This window comes from Mesoplodon bidens, assembly GCF_964165515.1.
Source record: "Mesoplodon bidens genome assembly, chromosome: X".
In the NCBI taxonomy this organism is placed as follows: domain Eukaryota; kingdom Metazoa; phylum Chordata; class Mammalia; order Artiodactyla; family Ziphiidae; genus Mesoplodon; species Mesoplodon bidens.
In genome coordinates, this window is record NC_138163.1 from 123785571 (window position 1) to 123810034 (window position 24464).

Sequence of the window (24464 nt, forward strand, 5' to 3'; positions counted from 1 at the left end):
GGGCTACAAGAAGAAATGGGACATTCATGGGCCCTGCCGTCGAGAGGCTAATATCCTAATTGGACTGGAAAGGGGGGCCATGAGAGAGGGCCTATAAGGGTGGAGCTTCCTGTGCTTGAGGACCATGAACTAGAGAGGGAAGGATCCCAGAGCAGTGATGGAATTTAAAGGAAAGATTCACTTCAGCTTCAGTGGGGGCGGGGCGTGTGGGGGAGCTGCCTTCCTTTCTTTACCTTTGAATTTCCTGCACAGATTCAGCAAGATAATGTCTGCAAAGATGTTTTAAAATATTCGTTGTTTTTTTTAAATAAATTTATTTATTATTCATTTATTTTTTGGCTGCATTGGGTCTTCAATCCTGCGTGCAGGCTTTCTCTAGTTGCAGCGAGCGGGGGCAAATCTTCGTTGTGGTGTGTGGGCTTCTCATTGCGGTGGCTTCTCTTGTTGCAGAGCACGGGCTCTAGGCACGTGGGCTCAGTAGTTGTGGCTCGCGGGCTCTAGAGCACAGGCTCAGTAGTTGTGGCTCACGGGCTTAGTAACTCCGCCACATGTGGGATTTTCCTGGACCAGGGCTCGAACCTGTGTCCCCTGCATTGGCAGGCGGGTTCTTAAGCACTGCGCCACCCGGGAGGTCCTCCTTGTCTTTAAGGACACTTCTGATACATGGTTAAATGCTCTCCAAATGGGGAGGTTTCCATCAGTGGGACGTAATATTCATGGCCATTCATTCAGCAAACATTTGAATACTATGTGCAAGGTGCTGCGGATTCGAGGGCAAGGAGCAGACGAACAGGCTCAGATAGTAGCATGTGGAGCAGTAACAACCATGGCAAACGCTGTGCGTGTGTGGAGTGCAGGCAGGTGGCCGACCATTCCTTCTGCAGACATGTTTTTGGACCCACTCTTTGAGTCCACACTTACCAGGGCTCTGGATATCCTGAGAGGAGCCACAGGCAGGGCCTTGCCCTGCAGAATCAGCATAGTCTAGAACAGCGGCTCTCAAGGTGTGGGCCCTGGACAACATTCTCTGGTCGCCCCCAGGCCCACTCCTTGAAACACTCTGGGAGTGCCGTCCAGCAGTCTGGGTTCACAAGCCTTCTGGGTGGTTCTGACCCACGTTCCAGTGGGAGGAGCATCAGGCTAGGAGCGTTCTCAGTCCTGCTGCTGCACGTGAGCATCACACGGGAGCCTTCAGAGCACCAGCGCCCTGGCCACACCTGAGACGACAAGGCCAGTCTCTGGGAGGGAGGCACAGGCACCTGTCATTGCTAAAGCTCCCCAGGTGATTTCATTGTGTAGCCACAGTTGAGAAACAGTGGTCTCCATGCCCTTAGACAGATCATCACAGCACAAACGAGTCACCACGGAGGTGTGAATGCACCCCTGCCTGCCGGCCCATAGAAGGACAGGCACCCCAGAGGAGGGGGCTGGCAGGCATCCGACTTCCTATTTGATGAGCTCTTCATTCCCGGTTCCCTTCCTTTTGTCTGGACATTGCAGTTGCATGGATGTGAGTTGTGATTGGGGAGGTTACTTTAAAATTCATTTAATGCAGTCAATTTTTAAAAGTTGAACGCAGCTGGCTTCCCCTAAAAACTTTGTATTTCAATAATGGTTATTACATACCATGAATAATTGACTAATATCAGCTCATTAATATTCTAGTGGGAGAGTACCCCAGGCTAATAAAATTCATTTTAAAATTAGTTTTTTAAAATGTGTTGCCACAGCCCAAGGATAACGGGAAGTTACTCCAGGCAAGAGCAGTTCAGTGAAGTATGAAATTTTATGCTGTTCTGTTCACATAAAATAGTTGTTTGGCTGCTCAGTATCCCTGTTTGATTCTCATTTCCTGTAGGGATGAATTGCCCAGGAAAAGGCCTCCGTTTCAGGGGTGCGCACTACCTGAGCGCTGTTGCCCTGGGAAGCATTACTACATCAAGACTGGGCCAGGGGTGGCTCTGACGTGGGTTCCCCTTGTCCTTCTGGTAGGTAGGACACCTCTGGGAACGTGTCCCCTGTTCCCCCTTTGTCTTTGGGTCCCTCCCAGGGCTTTACACTTGGGCCAGAGTTTTAAAAATTAAATTTTCTACTTTGAGGTCATTGCAGAGAGACCCCGTGTACCCTGTACTCAGTTTCCCCCAGTGGTACTAACGTGCAGCACTGTAGTCCACTGTCACAGCTGGGGTTGCAGACGCCGGCACAGTCGTCACTGCAAGGCCCCTTCATGACGCCCTTTTGTAGCCACCACTTCCCTTCTGCCCCTCTTCCCTAACCCCTGGCGAGCACTGATCTCTTCTCCATCTGTTCTCATGGGGTTCAAGGATAAAACGGGTCTCTGGTTTAATAAAAGATAGACAGTACGTGCGCACATGTAATACAGGGTACACGGGACAAAGGACGGCTGGGTACAACGCTAGGATTTTGGGCCATACAGAAAGAAGACTGCCTTGTGAACCGAATTCAGCATCAACTCTTGACTATACCATGTCTTTAGAGGAGGTCTCCCGGTATTGTTAGCATTTGTGTATTAAGGTCAGTTGCCCTGGGTCTGTTCATCACAGTCTACCTTGGTCGCTCTGGCTGTGTTGCTGTAGTGGTAATAACAGGTCAGGTCCACGGCCTCTAAAACGTAGGGGCTGTCTGGTTTGTGCTGTACCCCTTCTTCCTTCGGGATAAGCCCAGGGCCTCCTGGCAGGGGTCCCTGGAGGGTCATCAGGGATCACAAGGTGGAAGTTGGAGATGTAAGTTAATTATTTGGTTTCTCTTCAAATGGATGTTCTGGAAATGATTGCTTGATAGTTCTCTTTTAATCAGGAGAGGCAGATGCTGTGTGGGGGAAGGAGGCCTTACCCCAGCCTTACTCACCCAGCAAAACTCAACCCTGATTGGACTCTGAGAGTTTCCTTATTCATCTGTGTCCCAGAGCAGTTACGTGTGAAGGGAGAGGATCACAAGAGTGAGCCTGGAGGCTCCTGGTCCAGTGCTGTTCAGTACGGTAGCCACCAGCCTCATGTGGCTAGTGAGTGCTTGAAATGGGCCCAGTGTGATGGAGGAACTGAACTGTTAATTGCGTTTAATTTTGATTGTCTTAAATTTAAACAGACACACATGGCTTGTGGCTGCCATATGACAGCATAGACTCCAGGTTACCCACCTTGGGCTATTTAGGTCACTGCACCCCACTCAGTGGGGCTAAAAAAGAATGGCTTGGCCCCGTTGCCCCCAGGACCATCTGGCTACCCCCTTTCCCTACCCGGCGCCCAAACATTTCCAAACCATCAGTTTGAAGGGGAAGCAAATAATTAGCACATCTGTGCCCAGCTGGCCAGTGCCTGGCTCACAGTAGTGCCTACTTGGTACTTCTCTAATAAGCTGGACTTGCACTTCTCTCCAAATTTGCATGCACATTCCTGGGACAAGGATGGGACTTGTTCCCTGCGTACAATACTGGGTCTCAGAAAGCCATGAAGGTTTTGTTCATGGGTGCTAAGATAGAGCTGTTAGTTTCCTCCTTTGCCAGAGAGCCGCATGGGAAAGCAGTAATTAAGAGTGTGTGTGGGTCCTGGAGTCAGGTTCTTAGGTTGGAATCTGGCGTCTCCACTTTCTGATGGTGTGGCCTTGAACAAGTTAACCTCTGTGCCTCCCTTTCTGTACCTATAAGATGAGGATCATAATAGTATCTCCGTCATCATGGGGTGATGGGGCCGAGTAAATTCAAGCAATGGACTTGGTTCGTAGATTGTAGCCTCCCGTTATGACGAAGCAGGTGATGACTAAGGAGCGTGATAATGAAGATTTTCTGGAAAGGAAATGATTTGAAGGTGTGACTCTTACAAGTGCCCACAAGGGGGCAGCCTAAAATCATGCATGTCCCTGGAACAAACAGCCTTCTGTTAGTAAAGCCTCAAGGCAACATGGCCAGTTTCAAATGTGCTTGGCCCTTTTCCCTCAGTTTTTCTTTCTTTCTTCTGTTTGAACAACACTTACAGTGGTTCTCAGGCAGTATCTTAGATCTAGAGGGTGACAGGTCATGCTTGATCTGAGGAGTTGATGTGAGTGCTGATGCCAGCATCTGTCCAGGTGGCCTAGGCTTCTCTTTGTAGCTTTTCACACAGAACAAATCCTTATTAATCAAACGCTTAAGGTAGAGACTAGAGCTTGAAAATGTTTAGAGGATCATTGAAGAGAAACCTGGTTTTGTCTCCCTGCTCCCCTTCCGCTGACCACATGGCTGCCTTTGAGCTTTGTGTGTGCACCTTGAGGCCTGTGGGGGTGGGGTGTGGCCGGAGCGGGCGACCCAGAGATGCACACCCGCCCTTGGTTCAGGAGCCCCTCGCTCCCTGCAGGGAGACTGAGAGCGCTCCGCAGCCAAGCAGAATGAAGTTAGGGTTCCGCCAGCCAGAAACTGTGGGCTCTTGAAGGTGAGTGGGGTTTAAAAAGGTGCAAGGGATGTGGGGAAAAGGGGTCAGATTGGGGGGGCCAGCATTGATGAGTTGAGAAATTGGGCCTTTAAATTCTTGATGCTGTTCATGTCCTCGGTAGCGTTGTAATGATTGAGAGTTGACAAAACCCAAATGAACTTATTTACAAAACAGAAATAGACTCACAGACATAGAAAACAAACTTATGATAACCAAAAGGGATGGGGGGAGGGATAAATTAGGAGTTTGGGATTAACAGATACATACTACTATACATAAAATAGATAAACAACAAGGACCTACTGTATAGCACAGGGAACTCTACTCAGTATCTTGTAATAACTATAATGGAAAAGAATATGGAACACTATATATATATATATATATATATATAAATATATAAATATATAAATATATAAATATATATATATATAAATATATAAATATATAAATATATATATATATATATATATAAAACTGGGGCTTCCCTGGTGGCGCAGTGGTTGAGATTCCGCCTGCGGATGCAGGGGACACGGGTTCGTGCCCTGGTCCGGGAAGATCCCCCATGCCCCGGAGCGGCTGGGCCCGTGAGCCATGGCCGCTGAGCCTGCACGTCCGGAGCCTGTGCTCCGCAACGGGAGAGGCCACAACAGCGAGAAGCCCGAGTACCGCAAAAAGAAAAAAACAAAACAAACAAACAAAAAAACTGAATCATTTTGCTGTACACCTGAAACTAACACAGCATTGTATATTAACTATACTTCAGTTTAAACAAAAAAGAAAAAAAAGAGTTGACTAAAAACAAACATGGGGAGTGGCACTTGTAGTCAGGTTTATTTTCCAGGACTTCTCTCTTGAGCTTTAATATGCCTGCTGCATAATCCAGGCTGCAAAATTAGATGCTCATGGGGAATCGTGACAAACCATTGTTTATCACGTCCGTCCTCATCTGCATTCCTGCTGCCTGCACTGCGGTCCAAGCCTCCAGGTCCCTCTCCTGGGCAGTGGCAGGAACATCCCTAAAAGGGGCACAGCTCACTGTGGCAGCGAGGCACACTATGAAGTCAGCTGGGACACTACCACGGAGGAGGGCCCAGGCGCTGGGAAGGTGAATCCACTTGTAGTAACACTAAAGCCGATTTCTCCAGAATGTGGTCCTTGGCCATTATATAAGTAATACTCATGAATGACCAGCTGTGACCAAGTGCAATAAATTATTTTTAATCCTAAAACTGCCATGAAGGTCATTTAATCTTTGATTCAGAAAGCATTTTAGGGTCCTGTAGAAGATGGGTGGCGATGCGGAGCTCCTGGGATGTTTCCCGGACTTGGGGGGGGGGAATTGCTATTTGTTCCATTTTATTTGTTGTGGATATTTAAGTAACAAGTAAGTAAGTCCCCTACATACGAACCTTCAAGTTGCGAACTTTCAAAGTTGTGAATGTGCGTTCCATCAGCGTCAGGTGTGAGTGAAATTGCAGCTTGCCCTCCATTTCCTATTGCTGACGATCCTTCAGCTCTACCATCTCCCACCTCCTCTCCCTCCTCCAGTCAGTAACTCTTCCTGCCTCTTCACTCGATGCCAGCCCCTGTATGCCAGCTGTTGTACCATACTGCTGTACTTTCCAAGGGCCCGTACTGTAAGATTAAAAGTTTTCTTTATTTTTTGTGTTTGTTTTTTATGTATTATTTGTGTGAAAAGTATTATAAACCTGTTACAGTATGGTACTATATAGCCGATTGTGTTAGTTGGGTACCTAGGCTAACTTTGTCGGACTTACGAACAAATTGGACTTACGAACGTGCTCTCGGAACAGAACTCGTTCGTATGTAGGGGACTTACTGTAAACAGGAGTACGTTATATTCCTTCTTTGTGATTCTAAAATGCTAAGATTGACATGGGAGCAAACTTAGCGGAAACGAAATCAAACTTGAGTGTTATATTTTCTGTGTTCACCCGAGGAGCTCATACATGTCCCTCAGCAGTTGGCTGCTTCCAGAAAGTCAGATGTTCACTGTCTGTGTAATGATCGTGTCTACTTTTGTGCTTCTGCCTTCCCCTGGGAGCCGGACGGGGGGAGGCCCAGTGGGCTTTTCTGCACGTTGCCAGACCTGTCACTTATTGTGCCTTCTGACCCCTGTGAGGCCAGGAGGCCTGGGGACGGAGGACTAGGGAGAGGGTTGGTTCTCTGGGGCTGGCATTGGGCCACTACCAGCCCAGCTTGGTGGGGGAGCGTGGCAGCCGCGGCTACTGCCCCTCGGGTCTCAGGATCAGGCCGTGTGTGTGGTACGGAGCACTGCTGTTGGATGATGTGTGCGTGTGGCCAGACCCAGGGTGCAGGCCAAGGGGGGTCCCTGACGCTCAGCGGACAGGGAGAGTGAAGTCTTTCATCATGTTTTCTCTCTTGTAGGCATGGATGGATTTTTAAAATCTGATGAGAGACAACGACTAGCTAAAGAAAGACGAGAAGAAAGAGAAAAATGTCTTGGTAAGTTGTGCACTTTGGCTGTTTAGGTCTAAGGGAGTGGAGATGTGATGATGTCTTTTCTCAAGACCCTTAGAAATTTGTGACTGAATGGGAAGAGAACTGGGACAGTTGCTAGGTGAACGTGGAAAACTGGGAGCAAACCCGCACTGCCACTGGCCCGTTCACAGTTGTTATATAATTCTCAGGACAGTTGATTTACTCACTGAGCGTGCGTTGAACCTCTGTTACTGGCACTGTGCTAGAGCTGTGGGTAGGATGCTGGAGAACGAGACAGTCACCGCCCCCGCCCACTCAGGCGGCCTCTCCCCAGGGCAGCTAGAAGGGCCATCCTCGGGGGAATGGAGGAAATCGGCACCGAAGGCCATTTCTTTTTTTTTTACATCTTTATTGGAGTATAATTGCTTTACAGTGGTGTGTTAGTTTCTGCTTTATAACAAAGTGAATCAGCTATACGTATACAGATATCCCCATATCCCCTCCCTCTTGCATCTCCCTCCCTCCCACCTTCCCTGTCCCACCCCTCTAGGTGGTCACAAAGCACCGAGCTGATCTCCCTGTGCTATGCGCGAAGGCCATTTCTGTGTTAGGACAGTGAACCCATTGAGAAAGGCTGTCGTACCTCTTGCAGGCTATGGACAGATTCGTCCAACCTGTTCCCCACAGGGTGCCACGAGGTAGGTGGAGTGGCTTCCCCAGGGCACTGAGACAGATGAGGAGCTTTCGAATCCTACTCCTTGAGCGCCCCCTGCTGGTAGGCTCATACATTGCGTCCTCCAGGGAACCCTTGCCTGCCTGGCCAGGTGGAGTTAAGGCCCTTAGTAAATGTCTCAGGAAGGAGGCCGGCCGATCCTGTTTATCGTCTTCTGTTTACCCTCACCCAGCTCAGCGTCTGGTGCGTGCACAGCTAACGTGTCCCCGAGTGAAGATACCCTGATAGCTCTCATTTCTCACTCCTGCGTGTGGCCTAGCCACTGGGACGAGTCTGACTTGATGGCAATGACAGGCAGAGCTCCCACATGCAGGGGCAGTGACTGTCCACTTTCCGTGCATTGTTTCATTCGGTCTCCACAACACTGTGATGTTGCACATGCAACATCTCCACTTCACAGAGGAGGAAACTGAGGCAGAGAAATGGCGTAGTTAATATGTGCAGGGTCACCCAGCTAGTGGTGGAGGCGCCAGAACGCTTCATCTCAGTCACTTCAGCCTACGATCTCACCAGGCTCTTTTTTGGGGGTCACTCTTACTTCTGCGTTTTTGGTATTAATCCAAATGGTGTGGGGTGCTCTGGTAATGACACCTCTCTTCTGCCTTCCTTCCCCCAGCTGCCCGGGAGCAGCAGATCCTGGAGAAACAGAAGAGAGCCAAGCTCCAGTACGAGAAGCAAATTGAGGAGCGCTGGCGGAAGCTGGAAGAGCAGCGGCAGCGAGAGGCGCAGAAGAGGGCTGCAGTGGAGGAGAAGAGGAAGCAGAAGCTCCGGGAGGAGGAGGTGAGGGCTGGGCCCCGGCCGGCTCCGCAGTTCACGCGAGAACAGGAACAAAGAGGCAGATCCATTCAACTTAGCTGGGGAGTCTGGGCTTCCGGGACAGACATGAGGCTGGAGGACGGGCTGTGAGGGTGGAGGATGACATGATCTTGTATTCACTGCTGGAACATCAAATAGTCTACCTTCCGATACAGACATGCTAGTCTGTTTATATTTTAATGCATGTTCTTGCTTTAATCAACCTGTCTCTCCAGTTATCTTTTAAAAAAGAAATGGAATGTAATTACCCCAACAGAGTCCTTTATTACTAAACTCTGAAAATATATTTCGAAAGCATATTTGGGGTATAGATTTTCTTAACAAGTGTATTTTAAGGGTGTAATCATAGCCTTGTATTAGGTGATGATCATTTTTTATTTATAAAGGATAGTGACTCATCATTTATTTTTATTACCACTTGTAAAAGCATAAATGTATTACAAATTTTAATACATGATTAGTAAGCAAAAAGGTAAATATTTATTGTAAGTAATAATAGATGGGGATGATATTTGAATGAATTACCCTTGAATGAAGGATTTGTTTAATTTTTTTTGGTTTTTTAATTGTATTTTTTAAAATTCTTTTTTTAAATTGGAGTACAGTTGATTTACAATGTTGTGTTAGTTTCAGGTATACAGCAAAGTGATTCAGTTATACATATGCATATATTCATTCTTTTTTAGATTTTTTTTCCTTTTTAAAAATCTTCCTAAATTTATTTATTTTATTTTTTAACATCTTTATTGGAGTATAATTGCTTTACAATGTTCTGTTAGTTTCTGCTGTATAACAAAGTGTGACTCATCATTTAGTATGAACAATATAGATAGAGGTTTGTTAATCGCCAACACTATAAGATACAGAGATGTTGGTATAAATTCAGTATTTTTTAAATCTCTGAATTGTTATCACTGCCTTTACCCTTTTGTCTTTTTTTAATTAAAAAAAAACCACAAACATGCTCACATACACAGAATTAGACCCATCTTTGCCCACAGAGCACAGGCTTAAATGGCGGCTTCTTTGTTCGTCTTAGTGAATGGAGGCCTGAGCCAGGGTCTTAGCCACAGTCGCTGTTGCTCTCGCAGCCCGATCACTGTCTGCGTTTGTCAGCTCCTGGTGCAAATCCTAGCCCTCCCACTAAGCAGCTGGCAGCCAAGGCCAAGTCTCAGACCCTTCTAGCTCGGTCTCCTCAGCCCAAAACAGAGGTGGTCATAGGAGTTAAAAGAGGTGACTTCTGAAAATGCCAGCAAAGCACCTAGCACAGAGTAGTCGCTCAGAAATGTTAGCTTCCCTTCAGTGACTTCAGCTGACCCTGGCTGAAGCAAGGTCAAGAGAGAGCTACCCAGGAAAGACTATGGCACAGAGCGTAGAGACCAAGAGAAAAGCCACAGTGTGTTGGGGCTGTTTCAGTGATGGGGCGGATCTCTCCTTTCCCAGCCTGGGTATTTGTCGTGAGTGCTGGACTTGCCCCTTTTCTTCCCATCCTCCCTTCCTTGACTCACAGCTTCTCTCTTTTCTCCCTGCTCTCTCCATTTCCACTCCTGACCTCCTGCGGGATTGCTGATTGCAGGGGGAATGTGTGTCACTGCCGTTTCCAGGAAGGGGTGCTGTGAAGTCACGGGAGACGCTTCCTGAGCCTCTGCCACACCTGACAGTGTCACACGGGTCCACCTTTGAGGGACCCATGTGACAGATGAGGGGATGTCATGCCAGGTGATTGGTCCTGATGCAGCTGACTCATTAGTGGCTGTGCTTCGGACAATTTCCTGTTTGCTTTGTGTGCTCCCTTTCACCCCTGGTGTGGTGATGGTGGGGAGTGGGGCAGGCTGCCTGCCCGTGGTCAGCACAAACGCAGATCGAGCTTGCGCCCCTCTTCTCCCCACACACGGCAGGGCAGGGCTGAGAGCTGGGCCTTCCATGGGTGTAGAGCAACCGGAGGAAGCAGTGGGCTCCCTCCACCACCTGCTCCTGCCCTCTGAGCCCCCGGAGACCCAGGTGGAGCTTAGGGACTCTCCCCATGCAGGCTGGCCTGTTTATCACCTCATCGTCAGTGCTCTGCTGGTGCAGAGGTCCGATTGGCATTCTCATGGGTGATCTTCGGAGAGGGCAGATAGGTCTCTGCTGCGGGAGCCCCTTCCAAAGGAGAGCCTTTGCATTTGCCCCCATGGTTCGCTGGAGATCTTTGGGAGGGCTGCTGCCTGCTTGGCACATGGCTGTGGAGACTTTCCATCCTCTTCTCAGTGCCAGATTTAAGTCCTTTTTGTCAGGGCCTGTCTCTGTCAACCAGGGAGAAACCTCCGCAGGAAGATGGTTCGTTCCATTTTGCTTCTGTAGCTTGTTGGAAAGTGTTTGCGTTGCCCACAAACTCCTGCCTCTCTGGGTCTGATATTAGGAGCTCATAAGAGGCCTGTTGACTCCTCACACCACCACCCCCTGAGCCCTGCCCTGCCCTGTTTCCATGATGTCGCTCTTGGTAACGCCCCACGTCTGTGTGGGTGAGCCCCAGACTCGGCCTGGAGGCCTCCGCTCCACCAACACAGACGTGGGCATCACAGCCGGCCTAGCTCCCAGAGGTGTCGAGGGCTGGAAGCTGGTCAGGCCTGTCCTTGGGAAGGGGGAGTCCAGTGTCCACTTGACACTCTGACCTTGAGCTCGTTTTCTCGCTGGAGGCCCGCCTTCTCCCACAGGTGGGTTCTTCCAATCTTCACATGCCACACAGCTCCCAAGAATCAAGCTTCTGGAACAAGCTTTTGTCATCTGCCTGGGTTAAGGCTGACAGCACAATGCGCTCACCCCTTCTCCACTCAGGGAAGTATAGCTTCACGACTAGGGGCCCTGGAAAATGGTATTTGGTGAAGCCACCTCCACGTTCCTCATGCGAAACAGAAAACCAGGAAAGACCTCTTTCAAAGAGCACCTTCATCTCTGTAAGTTACTTGAACACACCACAACTTCTCATATTCTTCTTGCTTGATACCTAACAAAACCCACCAGGCTGAGTGTAAAAATGAGAACTTTCTGAACTCAACTAAGCAAAAACTTCACTAAGCTGAGAGCTGACTGCTCTCAGAGGGCATTGGCTGGCATGGGGCATGGCGATTACGTGGCTTTCTGGCCAGATGTGGACGTCCGTTTGCAGGGAGAAGGGCCCTCCACGGAGCCCTACCTAGGACCATTTGGGGGCTTGTCCCCATGCTGTCACCCCCAGAGCACATGTAGTAAGGGCAGTGGAAAAGGCACAGTCAGCCCTCCACTCCTGCCTGAGACAGTTGTCTGGGTAACAGTGGCCAGGCCAAGCCCTGCTGGAGGCCCTTCATACTGCTTGGCCAGCTCAGTGCATCACCTTGGTCATGGATCTCCTCTAAGTTCATCCAGGCAGGTCTAGGGCCAGAGCTCAAGGGGTCAAGGGTGAGTTGCCCTCATTCCTTCCTTCCACTAAGCCCCACCCAAAAGAGGACATTCTAGGGACAATAATCTGCGTTGCCCTTTCCCCATCCTCTGTTGATCATCAGATGATCCTCAGGAGAGCCAGAACTTGGCAGGAATTGCAGTATGCAGCATGCAGCTGTGATATTTATTAATACCGTTCTTCTGATGTGATTGAACTTTCTCGCACGCGTTCTCTCACGCTCAGCCTTGCCTCTAACCAGTGGTTCTCAGCACCATCCCAGCGCCAGCAGCACCTGCATCTCCTGGGAACTTACGAGGAATGCATTGTCAGCACATTCACCTCAGACCCGCTGACTCAGAAACTCTGGGGGCGGGGCTCAGCAACTGGTGATTTAACAAACCCTCCAGGTGATTCTGATGCAGACTCACTCACATTTGAGAACCACAGCTCTAAACTGCCATGTTAGCAATCCTCCTCTTCAAACTTGGATTCAGTTAGCATTGGTTAAGGACTTACTATGCTACTTGTTATAGGTAATATCATACCCATTTTATAGACAAGGGAACCGATGCCCAAGGATGACATTAAACGATTAACTCAGGGTCATGGGACTAAGTAGCAGGCAGAAGTGAGATTTGAATTCTTATCTGCTGATTCCAAACTAGGATTCTTTGCATTCCGTCACATGAAGGAACAGAAAGATACACACACATGCTAGGTAATACGGGACTATATGGGACTAACCTCTAATAAGAGTGAAGTGAACCAGTTTGGGTTTTGACATGTTTGAAACATCCTATTCTGACAGCTTGGGTTTTATAAGTTCCCTTACCATAGAGCTTGGTTACCACCTATTTTTAATCATCTCTCCAAAAGTGGGTGACACAGAGTGACTGTGTCTTCTCTCAGGGATAGCGTCATTTTCATAAGTCTATGTACAGTTCAAAGGAATAAATCTCTAATGGTAGAATTTGGAGCAGCTCAGTGGGTTGGGGGTAGATGACAGAGGTATTTTTTCTAAAGGTAACCGAAAGGCTCAGGAGTAGGTCTGGCTTTGGATGAACCTTCCCTTAAAATTATGCCCCTACGTACGGTTGGCCATGACTCTTGGTGTTCTTTGTTCTCATTGTCTCCTAGTAGATGAAGGAATTATTTTATATATAAATTTATTTTTTATTTATTTATTTTTGGCTGCATTGGGTCTTCGTTGCTGTGAGCGGGCTTCCTCTAGATGTGGCAAGCCGGGGCTACACTTCATTGTGGTGCGTGGGCTTCTCATTGCAGTGGCTTCTCTTGTTGCGTGCAGAGCACGGGCTCTAGGCACACGGGCTTCAGTAGCTGTGACACGTGGGCTCAGTAGTTGTGGCTCGCGGGCTCTAGAGCACAGACTCAGTAGTTGTGGCGCACAGGCTTAGTTGCTCTGTGGCATGTGGGATCTTCCTGGACCAGGGCTCGAACCCATGTCCCCTGCGTTGACAGGCAGATTCTTTTTTTTTTTTTTTGCAGTACGCGGGCCTCTCACTGTTGTGGCCTCTCCTGTTGTGGAGCACAGGCTCCGGACGCGCAGGCTCAGCGGCCATGCCTTATGGGCCCAGCCGCTCCACGGCATGTGGTGTCTTCCCGGACCGGGGCACGAACCCGTGTCCCCTGCATCGGCAGGCAGACTCTCAACCACTGCGCCACCAGGGAAGCCCAAGGACTGTCATGTGAGATCTTTCTGGCATGTAGGCAATCTCCCATAACCCACTCAATACTAAATCCAGTCTGAGGTGAAAGATTTCAACACTTAAATTAGGTCATTGGTGGGAGGGAGGGGATATGGGGATATATGTATACGTATAGCTGATTCACTTTGTTGTACAGCAGAAGCTAATGCAACATTGTTAAGCAATTATACTACAATAAAGATATAAAAAAATCAGGTCATTGGTTAAATAATTGATGTTAAATCCATATAAAGGAATACTATTGAGCCCCAGTCTTCAGTGATCAGACTTCAGTCCTCAAATAGTCAAGAAGCTCTAGTGCCTCCAAGCCCTCATCTTTTCTCAGACAAACCGCTGAGGCTGGCTGTCAGAATTTAATGGGCCAGGGTCTTGAGAACAGGATTCTGCCAGGAAATGCACACTCATGATTGCAGAGTCTCAGCCAAAAACTAGAGCGCAGTTAATAGCAAATACAAATCTGAGACTTACAGGAGGAAAGAAATCCCCTTTCTGCTCACAGGTCCCTGGAGAAGCTGTCTTTTAGCAAAGTGCTATTCAGAGGAAAAATTATGCAGAGGAGGCTGAGATGTGGAGAATGCTCATCTCATCCCTCTGGTATGGACAAAAGGGATAGATCCAGGCACCTCCTAAGTGACCTTTCTGTGTTTCTAGTGAGTGAAATAAAGGAGCCTTTCCCCGATCCTTAAGTCACGGTCACTCAGTTGGTGCTGCCCTAAATTAATTTTGCTTGCTTGTTTATTTAAGCCATGAGAAAATAGTATCTTGTTGTTTTGAAGTTGGGCTAGGATTAGCCCAGTTCCTGGAGCACCTCAGGGTGGGGTTTTATGAGGGTGAAAAGGTGTCCATGTAACCACTTACCCTGTGGGCCTTCTCCAGTGGAGGCAGGGAGTGGATTTGGTATTTGCAGTGTCATTGCAGTGCCAGGGAAAGACTTGCCAGCAGTCAGGCCCAACTTTATGAAAAGAACAGTTTGGTTAATACAGGGGAGTGCTTTTCATAAATGCCCTGTTAGGGGAGAAGCCTGGTTGTTTTTCTCTTCTGGCTAAAAACTGTTTAGTTCTTCCTCCCTCCCCGCCCCCGCCCGCCGCGTCTAGCTCTGAGAATGCATAGATGCTTGATTTTGTGGACAGAAGTTTCTCTACTTTTGTCTCTTGAATTTTGAAATATGCAGTATTATCCCCAGATACTACGTAGCAGAAAAGTGTTATAACGTAGAGAACAATTAATTCCCCTTTAAGAAGTTCTAAGAGGAAAATGGGACTTTGCAAAATGGACTTCAGGGCTTCCCTGGTGGCGCAGTGGTTGAGAGTCCGCCTGCCGATGCAGGGGGCACGGGTTCGTGCCCCGGTCCGGGAAGATCCCACGTGCCGCGGAGCAGCTGGGCCCGTGAGCCATGGCCGCTGAGCCTGCACGTCCGGAGCCTGTGCTCCGCAGCAGGAGAGCCCACAACGGTGAGAGGCCCGTGTACCACAAAAAACAAACAAACAAACACACAAACAAACAAAAAATGGACTTCAAAGTCATGGTGTATCCCCCCAAAAAGTTATGCTTAAGGCTATTAAAATTCAAATTATATTTCAGTTTACTCAAATCATAGTCCTTGATGCTTGTCAACAAGAGAGTTGGTTCTAGAACAAAATTCCAGTTCTACTGGATGGGACAGGCCTCAAGGAGTTAATGCTTGTCTGGCATTATTCTTAAACAAATCAAGGCCTGGCTGCAGCAGCAGCCTCTCCCCTGGGAGAGAAGAGGTGCTGGGGCTGGGAGCCAGCACTAGCCGCCTTGTTTACTCTCCGCCCACTAAGAAGGCGCTGGCGTGGTGGGGAGAGCACAAGTGCCTGGGTTTTGGATGCTAAGCAGAGAGCCCTGTCTGGTGACTCATCCCCTGCGCGGAGGTGCAGCAGTGCCGCGGGGCTGGGTGGTTAATCTTGCTCTCTCTTGCGTGAACTGGGCAGGAGCGGCTGGAGGCGATGATGCGCAGGTCCCTGGAGCGCACGCAGCAGCTGGAGCTGAAGAAGAAGTGCTCGTGGGGAGCATCACTGGCCGCGGCGCCCGGAGGACGCGATGGTGAGTGAAGGTCTGTCCCTGCATCGCAGGGCCCGGTGAGGAGATCTTGGGGCAGGAGGGAGATCACGGGCAGACTGGCACCGGCAGGATCTGGGGGATGCTTTGTACCGATCTGCAGGTACCTTTTTTGGATGTGATGTTTAAAGCTGCCAAGCTTCCTGTGTATGCATTTCTTGCGAAGGGGATCTGTTCATTCTTCTTGCTCACAAACAGCAGTTGATACAGTAACTGGGCTTTGAGGTAAAACAAAAGAAAAACAAAGAAAATGAATGTAGAGCCTGGTTAACCGGATCCACCTAGCAAGCCCAGAGGTAACCTAATTTCAGGGAAGGTCAGTGACAATAGGCTCAGTCATGGCTGCAGCATGACGGGGAAAGGCTGAGCAGCAGTAACCCCCTAAAAGGGGCTGGGGTTCTTCCCTCCACATTATTTATTTTTGTTGCTCTTTCAGTTTTGTTTTAAGGTGACTTATTTATTTCATTATCCAGTTCCTACTCATCTTTAAATTTTCAAATGTTTAATGTATGGATTGTTACTAGTCCCTGGGTGGTTTTGCCCTCTTTTTAGTGTCTTTTCTGTGTCTGCCATTCTGTTATGCAGGAGCTGTATACCAGCTCTTTCTGAGAGCAAATGGGTTTACATGAGTGGTACAGTTTCTTGACTTTGCTGTATTGTGCTTTTAATCTTTTGTCAGTGAATATACTTTTCTTTTCTTTTTTTTTTTTTTTTGAGACGTCAACAACCCCTCTCAGTTACTTTTTCTAATTTCCTAATAGAAACTAGAGTCAACCAGAAATTGGGACTTTTTTCTTTTACCTGTCTTTGCTCTGATTTTTGTTTTTTGCTGTGTAGGTGAATCAGGAAATACCCCACCCCCTCCTCTAGGTTTAGCAGCCAGCACCCTCCCTCCGGACCCAGGGACCACTGCCGCCGCTGCTGAGTCCACCAACGGTATATCTGAGCATCACTGTGCCATGGCATTTTGTGATGACTGTCCCGGTCACCCTCCTCCATCACTGTGTCTGTCTCAAGCACTTTTACAATTGATTTCTTAGTCTGACCCCTTAGAACTTTTTTCGAGAAAGTGAATGACATGCCCATATTTCTTTGTTCGTCATCGTGGAGCGTGCATGCCTTACATCCTAGTACCCTGGAGACATTTCATCCTTAGCTCACTAACTTCTGCCTTGAAAATCTTGTCAGTGTTTGACTTCTGTGCATTTAGATCTTCAACGCTCTCATGTATTATTGGTTTTTAGGCATTAAGTAGTAGGGTATTTCAATCACTTCTGGCTACCAGAACCTATAATTACACGGAGTTTTGGGTATTAATGTGATGGATTCCTGGAGAGGTGTTTGAGTTTACCAGTACTAACACTGTGAATCCAAACAAGGAGATAAATTGGTTTTGTTCTTGATTTCCTCTCTCTAATAGGCTCTCTGTTTTGTATACAGGCCTGCGAAATTCTTAGGGTCTAGGTCAAGAATAGAACTAGCAAAACCTTGCTCCCATTTAATAGGGACTTTAGAAGTTCAACTCATCTTTGACTAGTAAAGAAAAAACAAGATGTAAAAGGGATACAATATTTCCCAGCCAGCCAGAAGGTCAAATTATAGCAGTAGGAATAAATGTCCTTGGTCTCCAGCATTTCTTTGACAAAGAATAATTTTTATTGGTGTTGTTGAGTAGCAGAGACTTTGCCGCCTGGGCCACGTTCACTGTCATATGGGCACTGGCCTTTCCCCAACAGAGAGGGGCAGGTAGAGTTGATAATGACACCTTGGGAATCGTACCCAGGGCCCTGGGACAGGGTGAGGTGAGTGTGGTACTCGACTGGAGCACTTAGTTTAAGGGATTGGCAGAAATCTCAGGAATCAAGATAAAAGAATATTTTAATCAAAATTAATGAAGAACAATCTATGATGAACAAAATATCGAATTTGCAAAGACCAGTAGCATGCTGAGCCATATCGGAGCCTGAGGCAAAAGGGGAAATGTGTACCCCTAGAGATATGGTTTTATGTACTTTCTAATGGTTATTTTTCCCAGAACATTAAAATACTCAGACTGAAACATTGAAAAGTAGGTATGTGAAAACTCGTACCATTTTAAGTTTAAATATTTTATTTATACCCAAACAGACTGTATTATAATTTTACTTCAGTCTAAGTTATTTAAAAATTATTGAGGGTCATCACTTGGTCAGGAGAAATTGTCAAACATGACACTTCTCTCATTTGAAAACAAGATGAGTAGAAGAGTAGGTTTTGAAAATATTGTTGATGAGCTTGCTTCCTTTAGAGCTGGGACCACACATCTTTCCTTTTGCCTCAAGCTCGGTCATGGCTTGTCTGGCACTGTCAGCACCTCTCGGGTTGCTGCAGTCGTTTCATTTAGAAGCCCGTCTGAAATAACGGTGGGAAATTAAGAGTACCAAACCCAGGACCACATTTTAAAATCCTAACCATAAACAGTCATAGCCTTTGAGAAAGGGCCATTGTGACCCCATCTCTTGATAAAAGGAAGAAACCAACTGCTGCAGGTTGTTCTGCTTTAAATACAGCTCCTTGCTTTACAAATTACTTCTCTCTGCAACCTGAGCTCTAGATAACCTCAGAAAAAGTCCGGTTTTAGCTCACCCAGTCTCAGTCAGATCGTAGAACATTTTGCAGTGGTGCTTTGTCTCTGGGTCCAGGTTGGTTTTGTTTATGTGTGGTCTGAATTTACTTAAAAGTCCCTGGACACAAGGAAAGGGTTGGCTGGTGGGATTAGCATGGCTTTAGTTGAACAGTTGAGTGAGGCTGAACATTTGGAATCAAAGAGAAATACAAAGTTGAGCAATAGAAGAGAAGAACTTGCTTCAGATGGATGGCTGCTGTGGCCCGGGCATTCCCAGATGTGCCAAGTGCAGGGCAGGGAGCTGGAAGCAGTGTGCTGTGCCACGGTGGTTTTGGAGGCGTGTGGATGAGGACAGGAAGAACACTTTGGGAAATGTGTTTCTTAGTCTAGAGTGGTGTGAATACCAATGTCTTTAATGCATTTCTCTGCAGCATGTGACAAACTTTCAACATCAACCATGAATTTGCCAAAGCAGACGGAGCCTCCCATGAGTAAGCGCCTGTCTTCATCCACCGCGACAATGTCCTATTCCCCAGACCGAGGCAAGTGAACGTGTAGACCTGGTCTCTCCAGTTTTCTTCTTTCTAGTGTGAGCGTGTTAACGTCGGTCTTTGGGAGAGCCCCTCTTGAGCCTTCTGCAAATAGCCCCATTCTCCTAGCCTTGCGATCTGTGTGTGGGAGCCCCAGGGCCTCACTAATGGGACTTTGGAAAGTGGCAATGCGCTCTTCACAACCAGGTCATTGTTGAATAGGGACAGGAGTTAATGCTATGCTCCCAGTCTGAAAGAGACTTCCATTTTCCACAGTGCATGTAGACGTTATCCTGGCCTGGGGTTAATTGACCAGTGGGCAGATGTGACTGTTAAAAAAGTAACTGCCCAGTTATTGGTGCGATATTGTCGATTAGCCAGAAACAGCGGGATTGTTGAGGCAGAGGTACGTGGGAGACTTAGATGTGTGAAAAAAATGGGGTTCTGCTCTTGTCTGTGGTTTGTAAGCCTGCCCGTTTCTCTTTTGAAAACAGAAGTTCAGAACTAATATGAAATCTTTAAAAGGGCAAAAGGATGGATGGCCTTTTCTGGCGCTCTGTTTTGAGGTGAGAGATGGTATGTATAGGACGGGTGCCAGTTCCAGAAACTGAACAGATATAAAATCACCCGTGTTCTAATGGAGGCTCAGAGAAGGCACTAAAAGTCTGAATTGCTACCTTTCAGAGTTTGTAGGTTAAGGAAGGGAGGGAAGCTCTCCATGCATTAAATGCATATCTTAAAGCATCACTGAAGAAGTGTCAGGTGCCAGTGGAGTTAACACATCGAGTCATCCCCAGGGGGCGAGCAGGAGGATGTTTGTGACTCTGAAGAGGCCAGTGTGCGTTCCTGGTCTTTTTCCACTGGCTTTGACCTTGCACCTCCAGCACAGAGGTCTGTCATGTGTGTCAGAGACCCCATAAGTGTCAGTGTTGACGCTCTGTGATGCAGTTCATGGGTAAGCGGTGGAAACCCTGAATTAACTAGGAGCTGGATGAGAAAACATCTGCATGCTTTTAATTCTGTATAGCTGTTCCATTTGTGAGTCTATCCCATAGGTTTTCATTAATTCATATGGTTACAAGTTGATGTTAAATTCATATTTGCATTGATTAATGTGTATAGATAATCAGTATGTTATTATATATTGTTGGCAACTGAATTGTCTGCTTGTGGATTATTAATTGAAAATTTGAAATTCCCAAGCCATTTACTGGCTAGTGGATACCCAAAGAAGACGAAGTCATTGAAAAGTTAATCCATTATCATATAATATGTTCCGAAACCATCCAAATAACATTTCAGTCACTGAATTTTAGATTATGGATACTACTACTTCCATTAAAGCTGATAATTAGTTGGCTTTTTTTAATGTTTCTTATTTAATTTTTGCCCTTACTTGCGTGGGAAAAGTATGAAAGGATGCATATTTCTACATTAACAAAATCAGTGTGTTATGAAATATTTCCTAACAGAGGGCCTAAAACAAGTGTTTTGTAGGAGTAATCTTTTTTTCCAATGTTAGATCTACTTGGTGAGTAAATGGTTTCTTGAGTCCATATGACATCTTGGAATATGGGCTAATTCTCTTCGGGTGATACAGGTGATACTCTAATTCCGTAATAGCATGTTGAATGAATTCTGGCACCCCAAGAGAAGTAACACACTCTCCCAAGCTCTAAATGACACAGCGTCTGTTTTCTTTTACTATGACAAGCTCCGAAGCCATCCTTTGCTACAATATTTTTTCTTTCCACATTCGTTCTGCCACCCAAAAGTTGATTTGCATCATGCACTGTGTTGTTTTAGGCATTTTATTTTGTTTTGTTTTAATTTTGCTTTTTAAAATTTTCATTTGATTCCGTCCCTCAGCTCATCGCACGCACCTTAGTCCCATGGAAACCTTTCTTGTTATGCGACTGTTGACACCCACACAGGCTTCTTTAGCCAGAAGCAGAAGTGCACTCATGCTCTCTGAGCAGGCCAGTTACTCAGGTAAAAGAGGCCAAGCTGGTGACACTGAGGGAAATGCCCCAAATGGTATTGGTTGGCCTTTGAGTTATTCCTGAAGTTTTGTATCTTGCTTCACATTTGTTGGCTTCATGAAATGTCTTCTATGGTTAATAACTTTTTCTACCCACCAGTGTTTTATTGTTGCTATATTTCTTTTCTTTGAAGTGTCACAGAGGTGAGTAAATTATTTTATGAGTGAGGGCGTGTGGATTAGGGGAAAAAATCCATCTCATGAGTTATGGCGGTTAGTAGACTTTTTAAAATAGACGGTTTGGTAAAATAGCCTATAAACTGCAATCTCAGAAGTCCCATAATCAGCTCTACCGCTCACTAGCTGTTACCACTTTGGGTGAGTTAATTACCCTCTCTAAGCCTCAGTTTCCTCATCTCTAAAGTGGAGTTATTTTAAATTGTCATGAGGATTAAATGAGATAGCACAATGATGGACACAGTCAGAACAGGTATCTAGAGCCTCACTACTCAAGGGGTGGTCCATGGACCAACAGCATTGGTATTACCTGGGAGCATGTAGGAGGGTGGACTCTCAGGCCCCGCCAGACCTGCACACTGAAGTCCAAGAAACAGTGGGCCACACCGTCAAAGCCCTTCCTTGACCAAAGCAGATCAAACCATCATGGCAAGTTTAATGGGGACTAAAAAAAAAAAAAAAAATGCGCACTGGTGTTCCCTGTGAGTTTTGCAAGTGAGTAATGCCGTGTCCACATTAGGGCACGTCTGGTCTCTGTGTCAGTTCCCAAGATATAGTGTATTCAGTGAGATAACACATAAATGACATATTGTCCTCTACCTAGTTCTATCTGTTTCCAAGTAGTTGTGCTGTTTCTGCAGAGAATATATACAAATGGCCAATAAGCACATGACAAGATGCTGAACATCCTTAGTCATTAGGGAAATGCAAATCAAAACCATAATGAGATACTACTTCCCACTACTAGGATGGCTAAAATTCAAAGAAAAAAGGATAATACAGTTGACTCTTGAACAATTTAGGGGTTGGGGGTACCAGCCCGCCTCAGTCAAAAATCTGCCTTTAACTTTATAATCAGCCCTCTGTATACTTGGTTCCCTATCCGCAGATTCAACCAGCCACAAATAGTACCGTAGTATTTACTACTGAATAAAATCTGCGTGTAAGTGGACCCATGCGGTTCAAACCTGTGTTGTTCAAGAGTCAACTGTAATATGTATTGGTGAGGATGTGGGAGAAATTGTAACCTTTATACACTGCTGGTGGGAATGTAAAATGTGCAGCTGCTTTGGAAAGTAGTCTGACAGGTTTTTCAAAATGTTAGTTACCACATGAACCAGCAATTCTACTCTTTGGTACAGAGTCAAGGAAATTGAAAACATACACAATGAAGTGTACAGGTATTCTCAGCAGCATTATTCAGATTAGCCACAATGTGGAAACAACCCAGATATCCAACAACAGATGAATGGATAAACAAAATGTGTTTATCCATAAAGTGGAATATTATTCAGCTATAAAAAAGAATGAATTACTGATACATGCTACACGATGAACCTTGAAAACATGTTCAGTGAAAGAAGCCAGGCAGAAAATGCCACAAGTTTTATGATTCCATTTTAATGAAATGTCTGGAATAGACAAATCCAGAGAGACAGTAAATAGGTGGTTACTAGGGACCAGGGGAGGGGGAAGAGGAGTGAGTGCCTAATGGGCTCAGGGTTTCTTTTGTTGAAAATGTTCTGGAATTAGACTGTAGTTATGGTTGCACAGCCTTGTAAATATGCTAAAACCCACTAAACTGTACACCTTTATGGTATATGAATTCTATCTCAAACAAATAAACACAAAATTCCTGGGAAGTAGGAAGTATCCCCATCTTGAGAAGGAGAAATGTGTCAGGAGGACCACTCCCAGGCTCGATGATTCTCTAGGAGGGCTCAGAGCTATGATTTATTACAGCGAAAAGCTACAGAGCAAAATCAGTGAAGGGAAAGGGTACATGGAACCAAGTCCAGGGAAGACCGGGCACAGGCTCGCGGCGTCCGCTCCCAGTGGAGTCACGCAGGACACGTTCCCCCAGCAATGAATTAGTACATGGATGAAGTGTTGCCAACCACAGAAGCCCATTAGAAACTCAGTGCCCAGAGTTTTTAGTGGGGGCTGGTCACGTGGGCACCCCCTGCCAGGCACGTACCCAAATTCCAAACTCAGAAGGAAAGCAGGTGTTCAGCGTAAGTCATGCTGTTTGTACAAACAGGTTAGGCACAGCGAGCCAGTCTTACCAGTTAACTGTGGGAACTCTGCCCAAATCCAAGTTCCCCAATGCCGGGGCCAGCGTGCTAAGCAGGCCTTTCCAGGGAAAGCCTGCAGTTAGGCCTGCTGTGTTTTTTCTGTTCTTCTCTGCACAGGTCACCCCCTTGGTCCTTGGCCACGGTGTCTTTACAGCAGAATTATTATCAATAGGAGCTCGTATAGCAGGCTGAGGCCAACCTACCGTGTGGATCTCACTTATGCCATGTAGGGGTGCTGGACTTAGACAGTTAAGACACAGACCAGTCACCATCAAGGTCTGTCTTAGAAAGCCAGCTGGCTTCCTCTGTAAGTTTCCATATGAACCTCTTCTACCTGGCCTGAGGCATCAATTCAGGCCCAGCCAGCGCTGGGCAGTAAGATGAAGCTGACCCAGAGCCATCCAGGGCTGAGGCAGTGTCGTGATGGTACAAGTACAGTCCCCGAGAGCACACGTGTCCCCTGGAAACAGACTTTATGATGTTCGGGCACCCCACGCAGGACGTGCGTTGCGCAGGCAGTCCAGGCTCACAGGGCCCCCAGCTCTCAGTCCTTGCTTTCAGAGGCACTGCCTGAGGTGGTCCATTCCAGACAGTTCTGCGAGCGACACTGGCTTCATCTCCGGCCGAGCGTGGACTGCGTGTGGAGGTGTTGAGCGGGGACTGCGCAGGAGCTGGCCTGCCCCTGCTCTCTCACGGTCACACTGTCACCTGCAATCCGTGTGAATCTGAAGCTCGCTGGCAGCAGCTTGCAAAGGCAGTGTGGTTTTCCTTCAGCAAGAGGGGAGAGTTCCCAGAAACAGTTCTGGAAGAGAAAGATCGTGAATGCCCCTCCCCTGGCCCTCCCCTGCACCACTCCAGTGAGGCTGGGTTTTGTTGTTTTTCTCCATTGTTATCGGCATGCCCCTTTCAATAATCACAACTTTACATTTTCTCAGTCATCCTCTACTCTAACATGGACCTTTCATCTGGAAGGGTTGCATGCAAGAAGGACAAGAGCATTTTTATTTTTTTAAAAATGTGTCCAACTTAAGCAGAATGACACGTCATGCTCAGAAACTGGGACAAAATCCTGAATTTTCAAAAATTTTAAAAATAGGTTTGCATCACCCCCCATCTCTTCCATCCTCTTCATTTATCCAGTGAGCAGCCTAGAAAAGATCAGTCCCTTTTCAGGGACAGGTGCATTGAACAAGTTGCCTTTCTGAGGTGTGCGTAGCAGGAGAAGGGCAAGGGAAGTAGAGTCAGGCTCTCGGTCCGTTGTTAACAAACCGTAGCCAATCTGGAAAGTCAAACACCAGACGTCTTGTCTCATCAGCAGTGCTGCATCCCCCAGAGGGGGTCGAGCCTGCTCATCGGGGTGGACGGAGGGGTCACACTCCCTTGAGTGCCCT

General features: G+C 47.0%; 1 protein-coding gene across 1 annotated transcript in view; it reads left to right on the forward strand.

Moving 5' to 3' along the window:
* Nucleotides 1-24464, forward strand: part of MAP7D2 (MAP7 domain containing 2) — a 112738-nt gene that overhangs the window by 48706 nt on the left and 39568 nt on the right. Inside the window, exons 2-6 of the mRNA XM_081222475.1 lie at nt 6837-6914; nt 8240-8403; nt 15519-15630; nt 18682-18792; nt 20650-20772. Coding sequence (XP_081078601.1) covers nt 6837-6914; nt 8240-8403; nt 15519-15630; nt 18682-18792; nt 20650-20772 — 588 coding nt within the window. The remainder of the gene's footprint in view (nt 1-6836; nt 6915-8239; nt 8404-15518; nt 15631-18681; nt 18793-20649; nt 20773-24464) is intronic.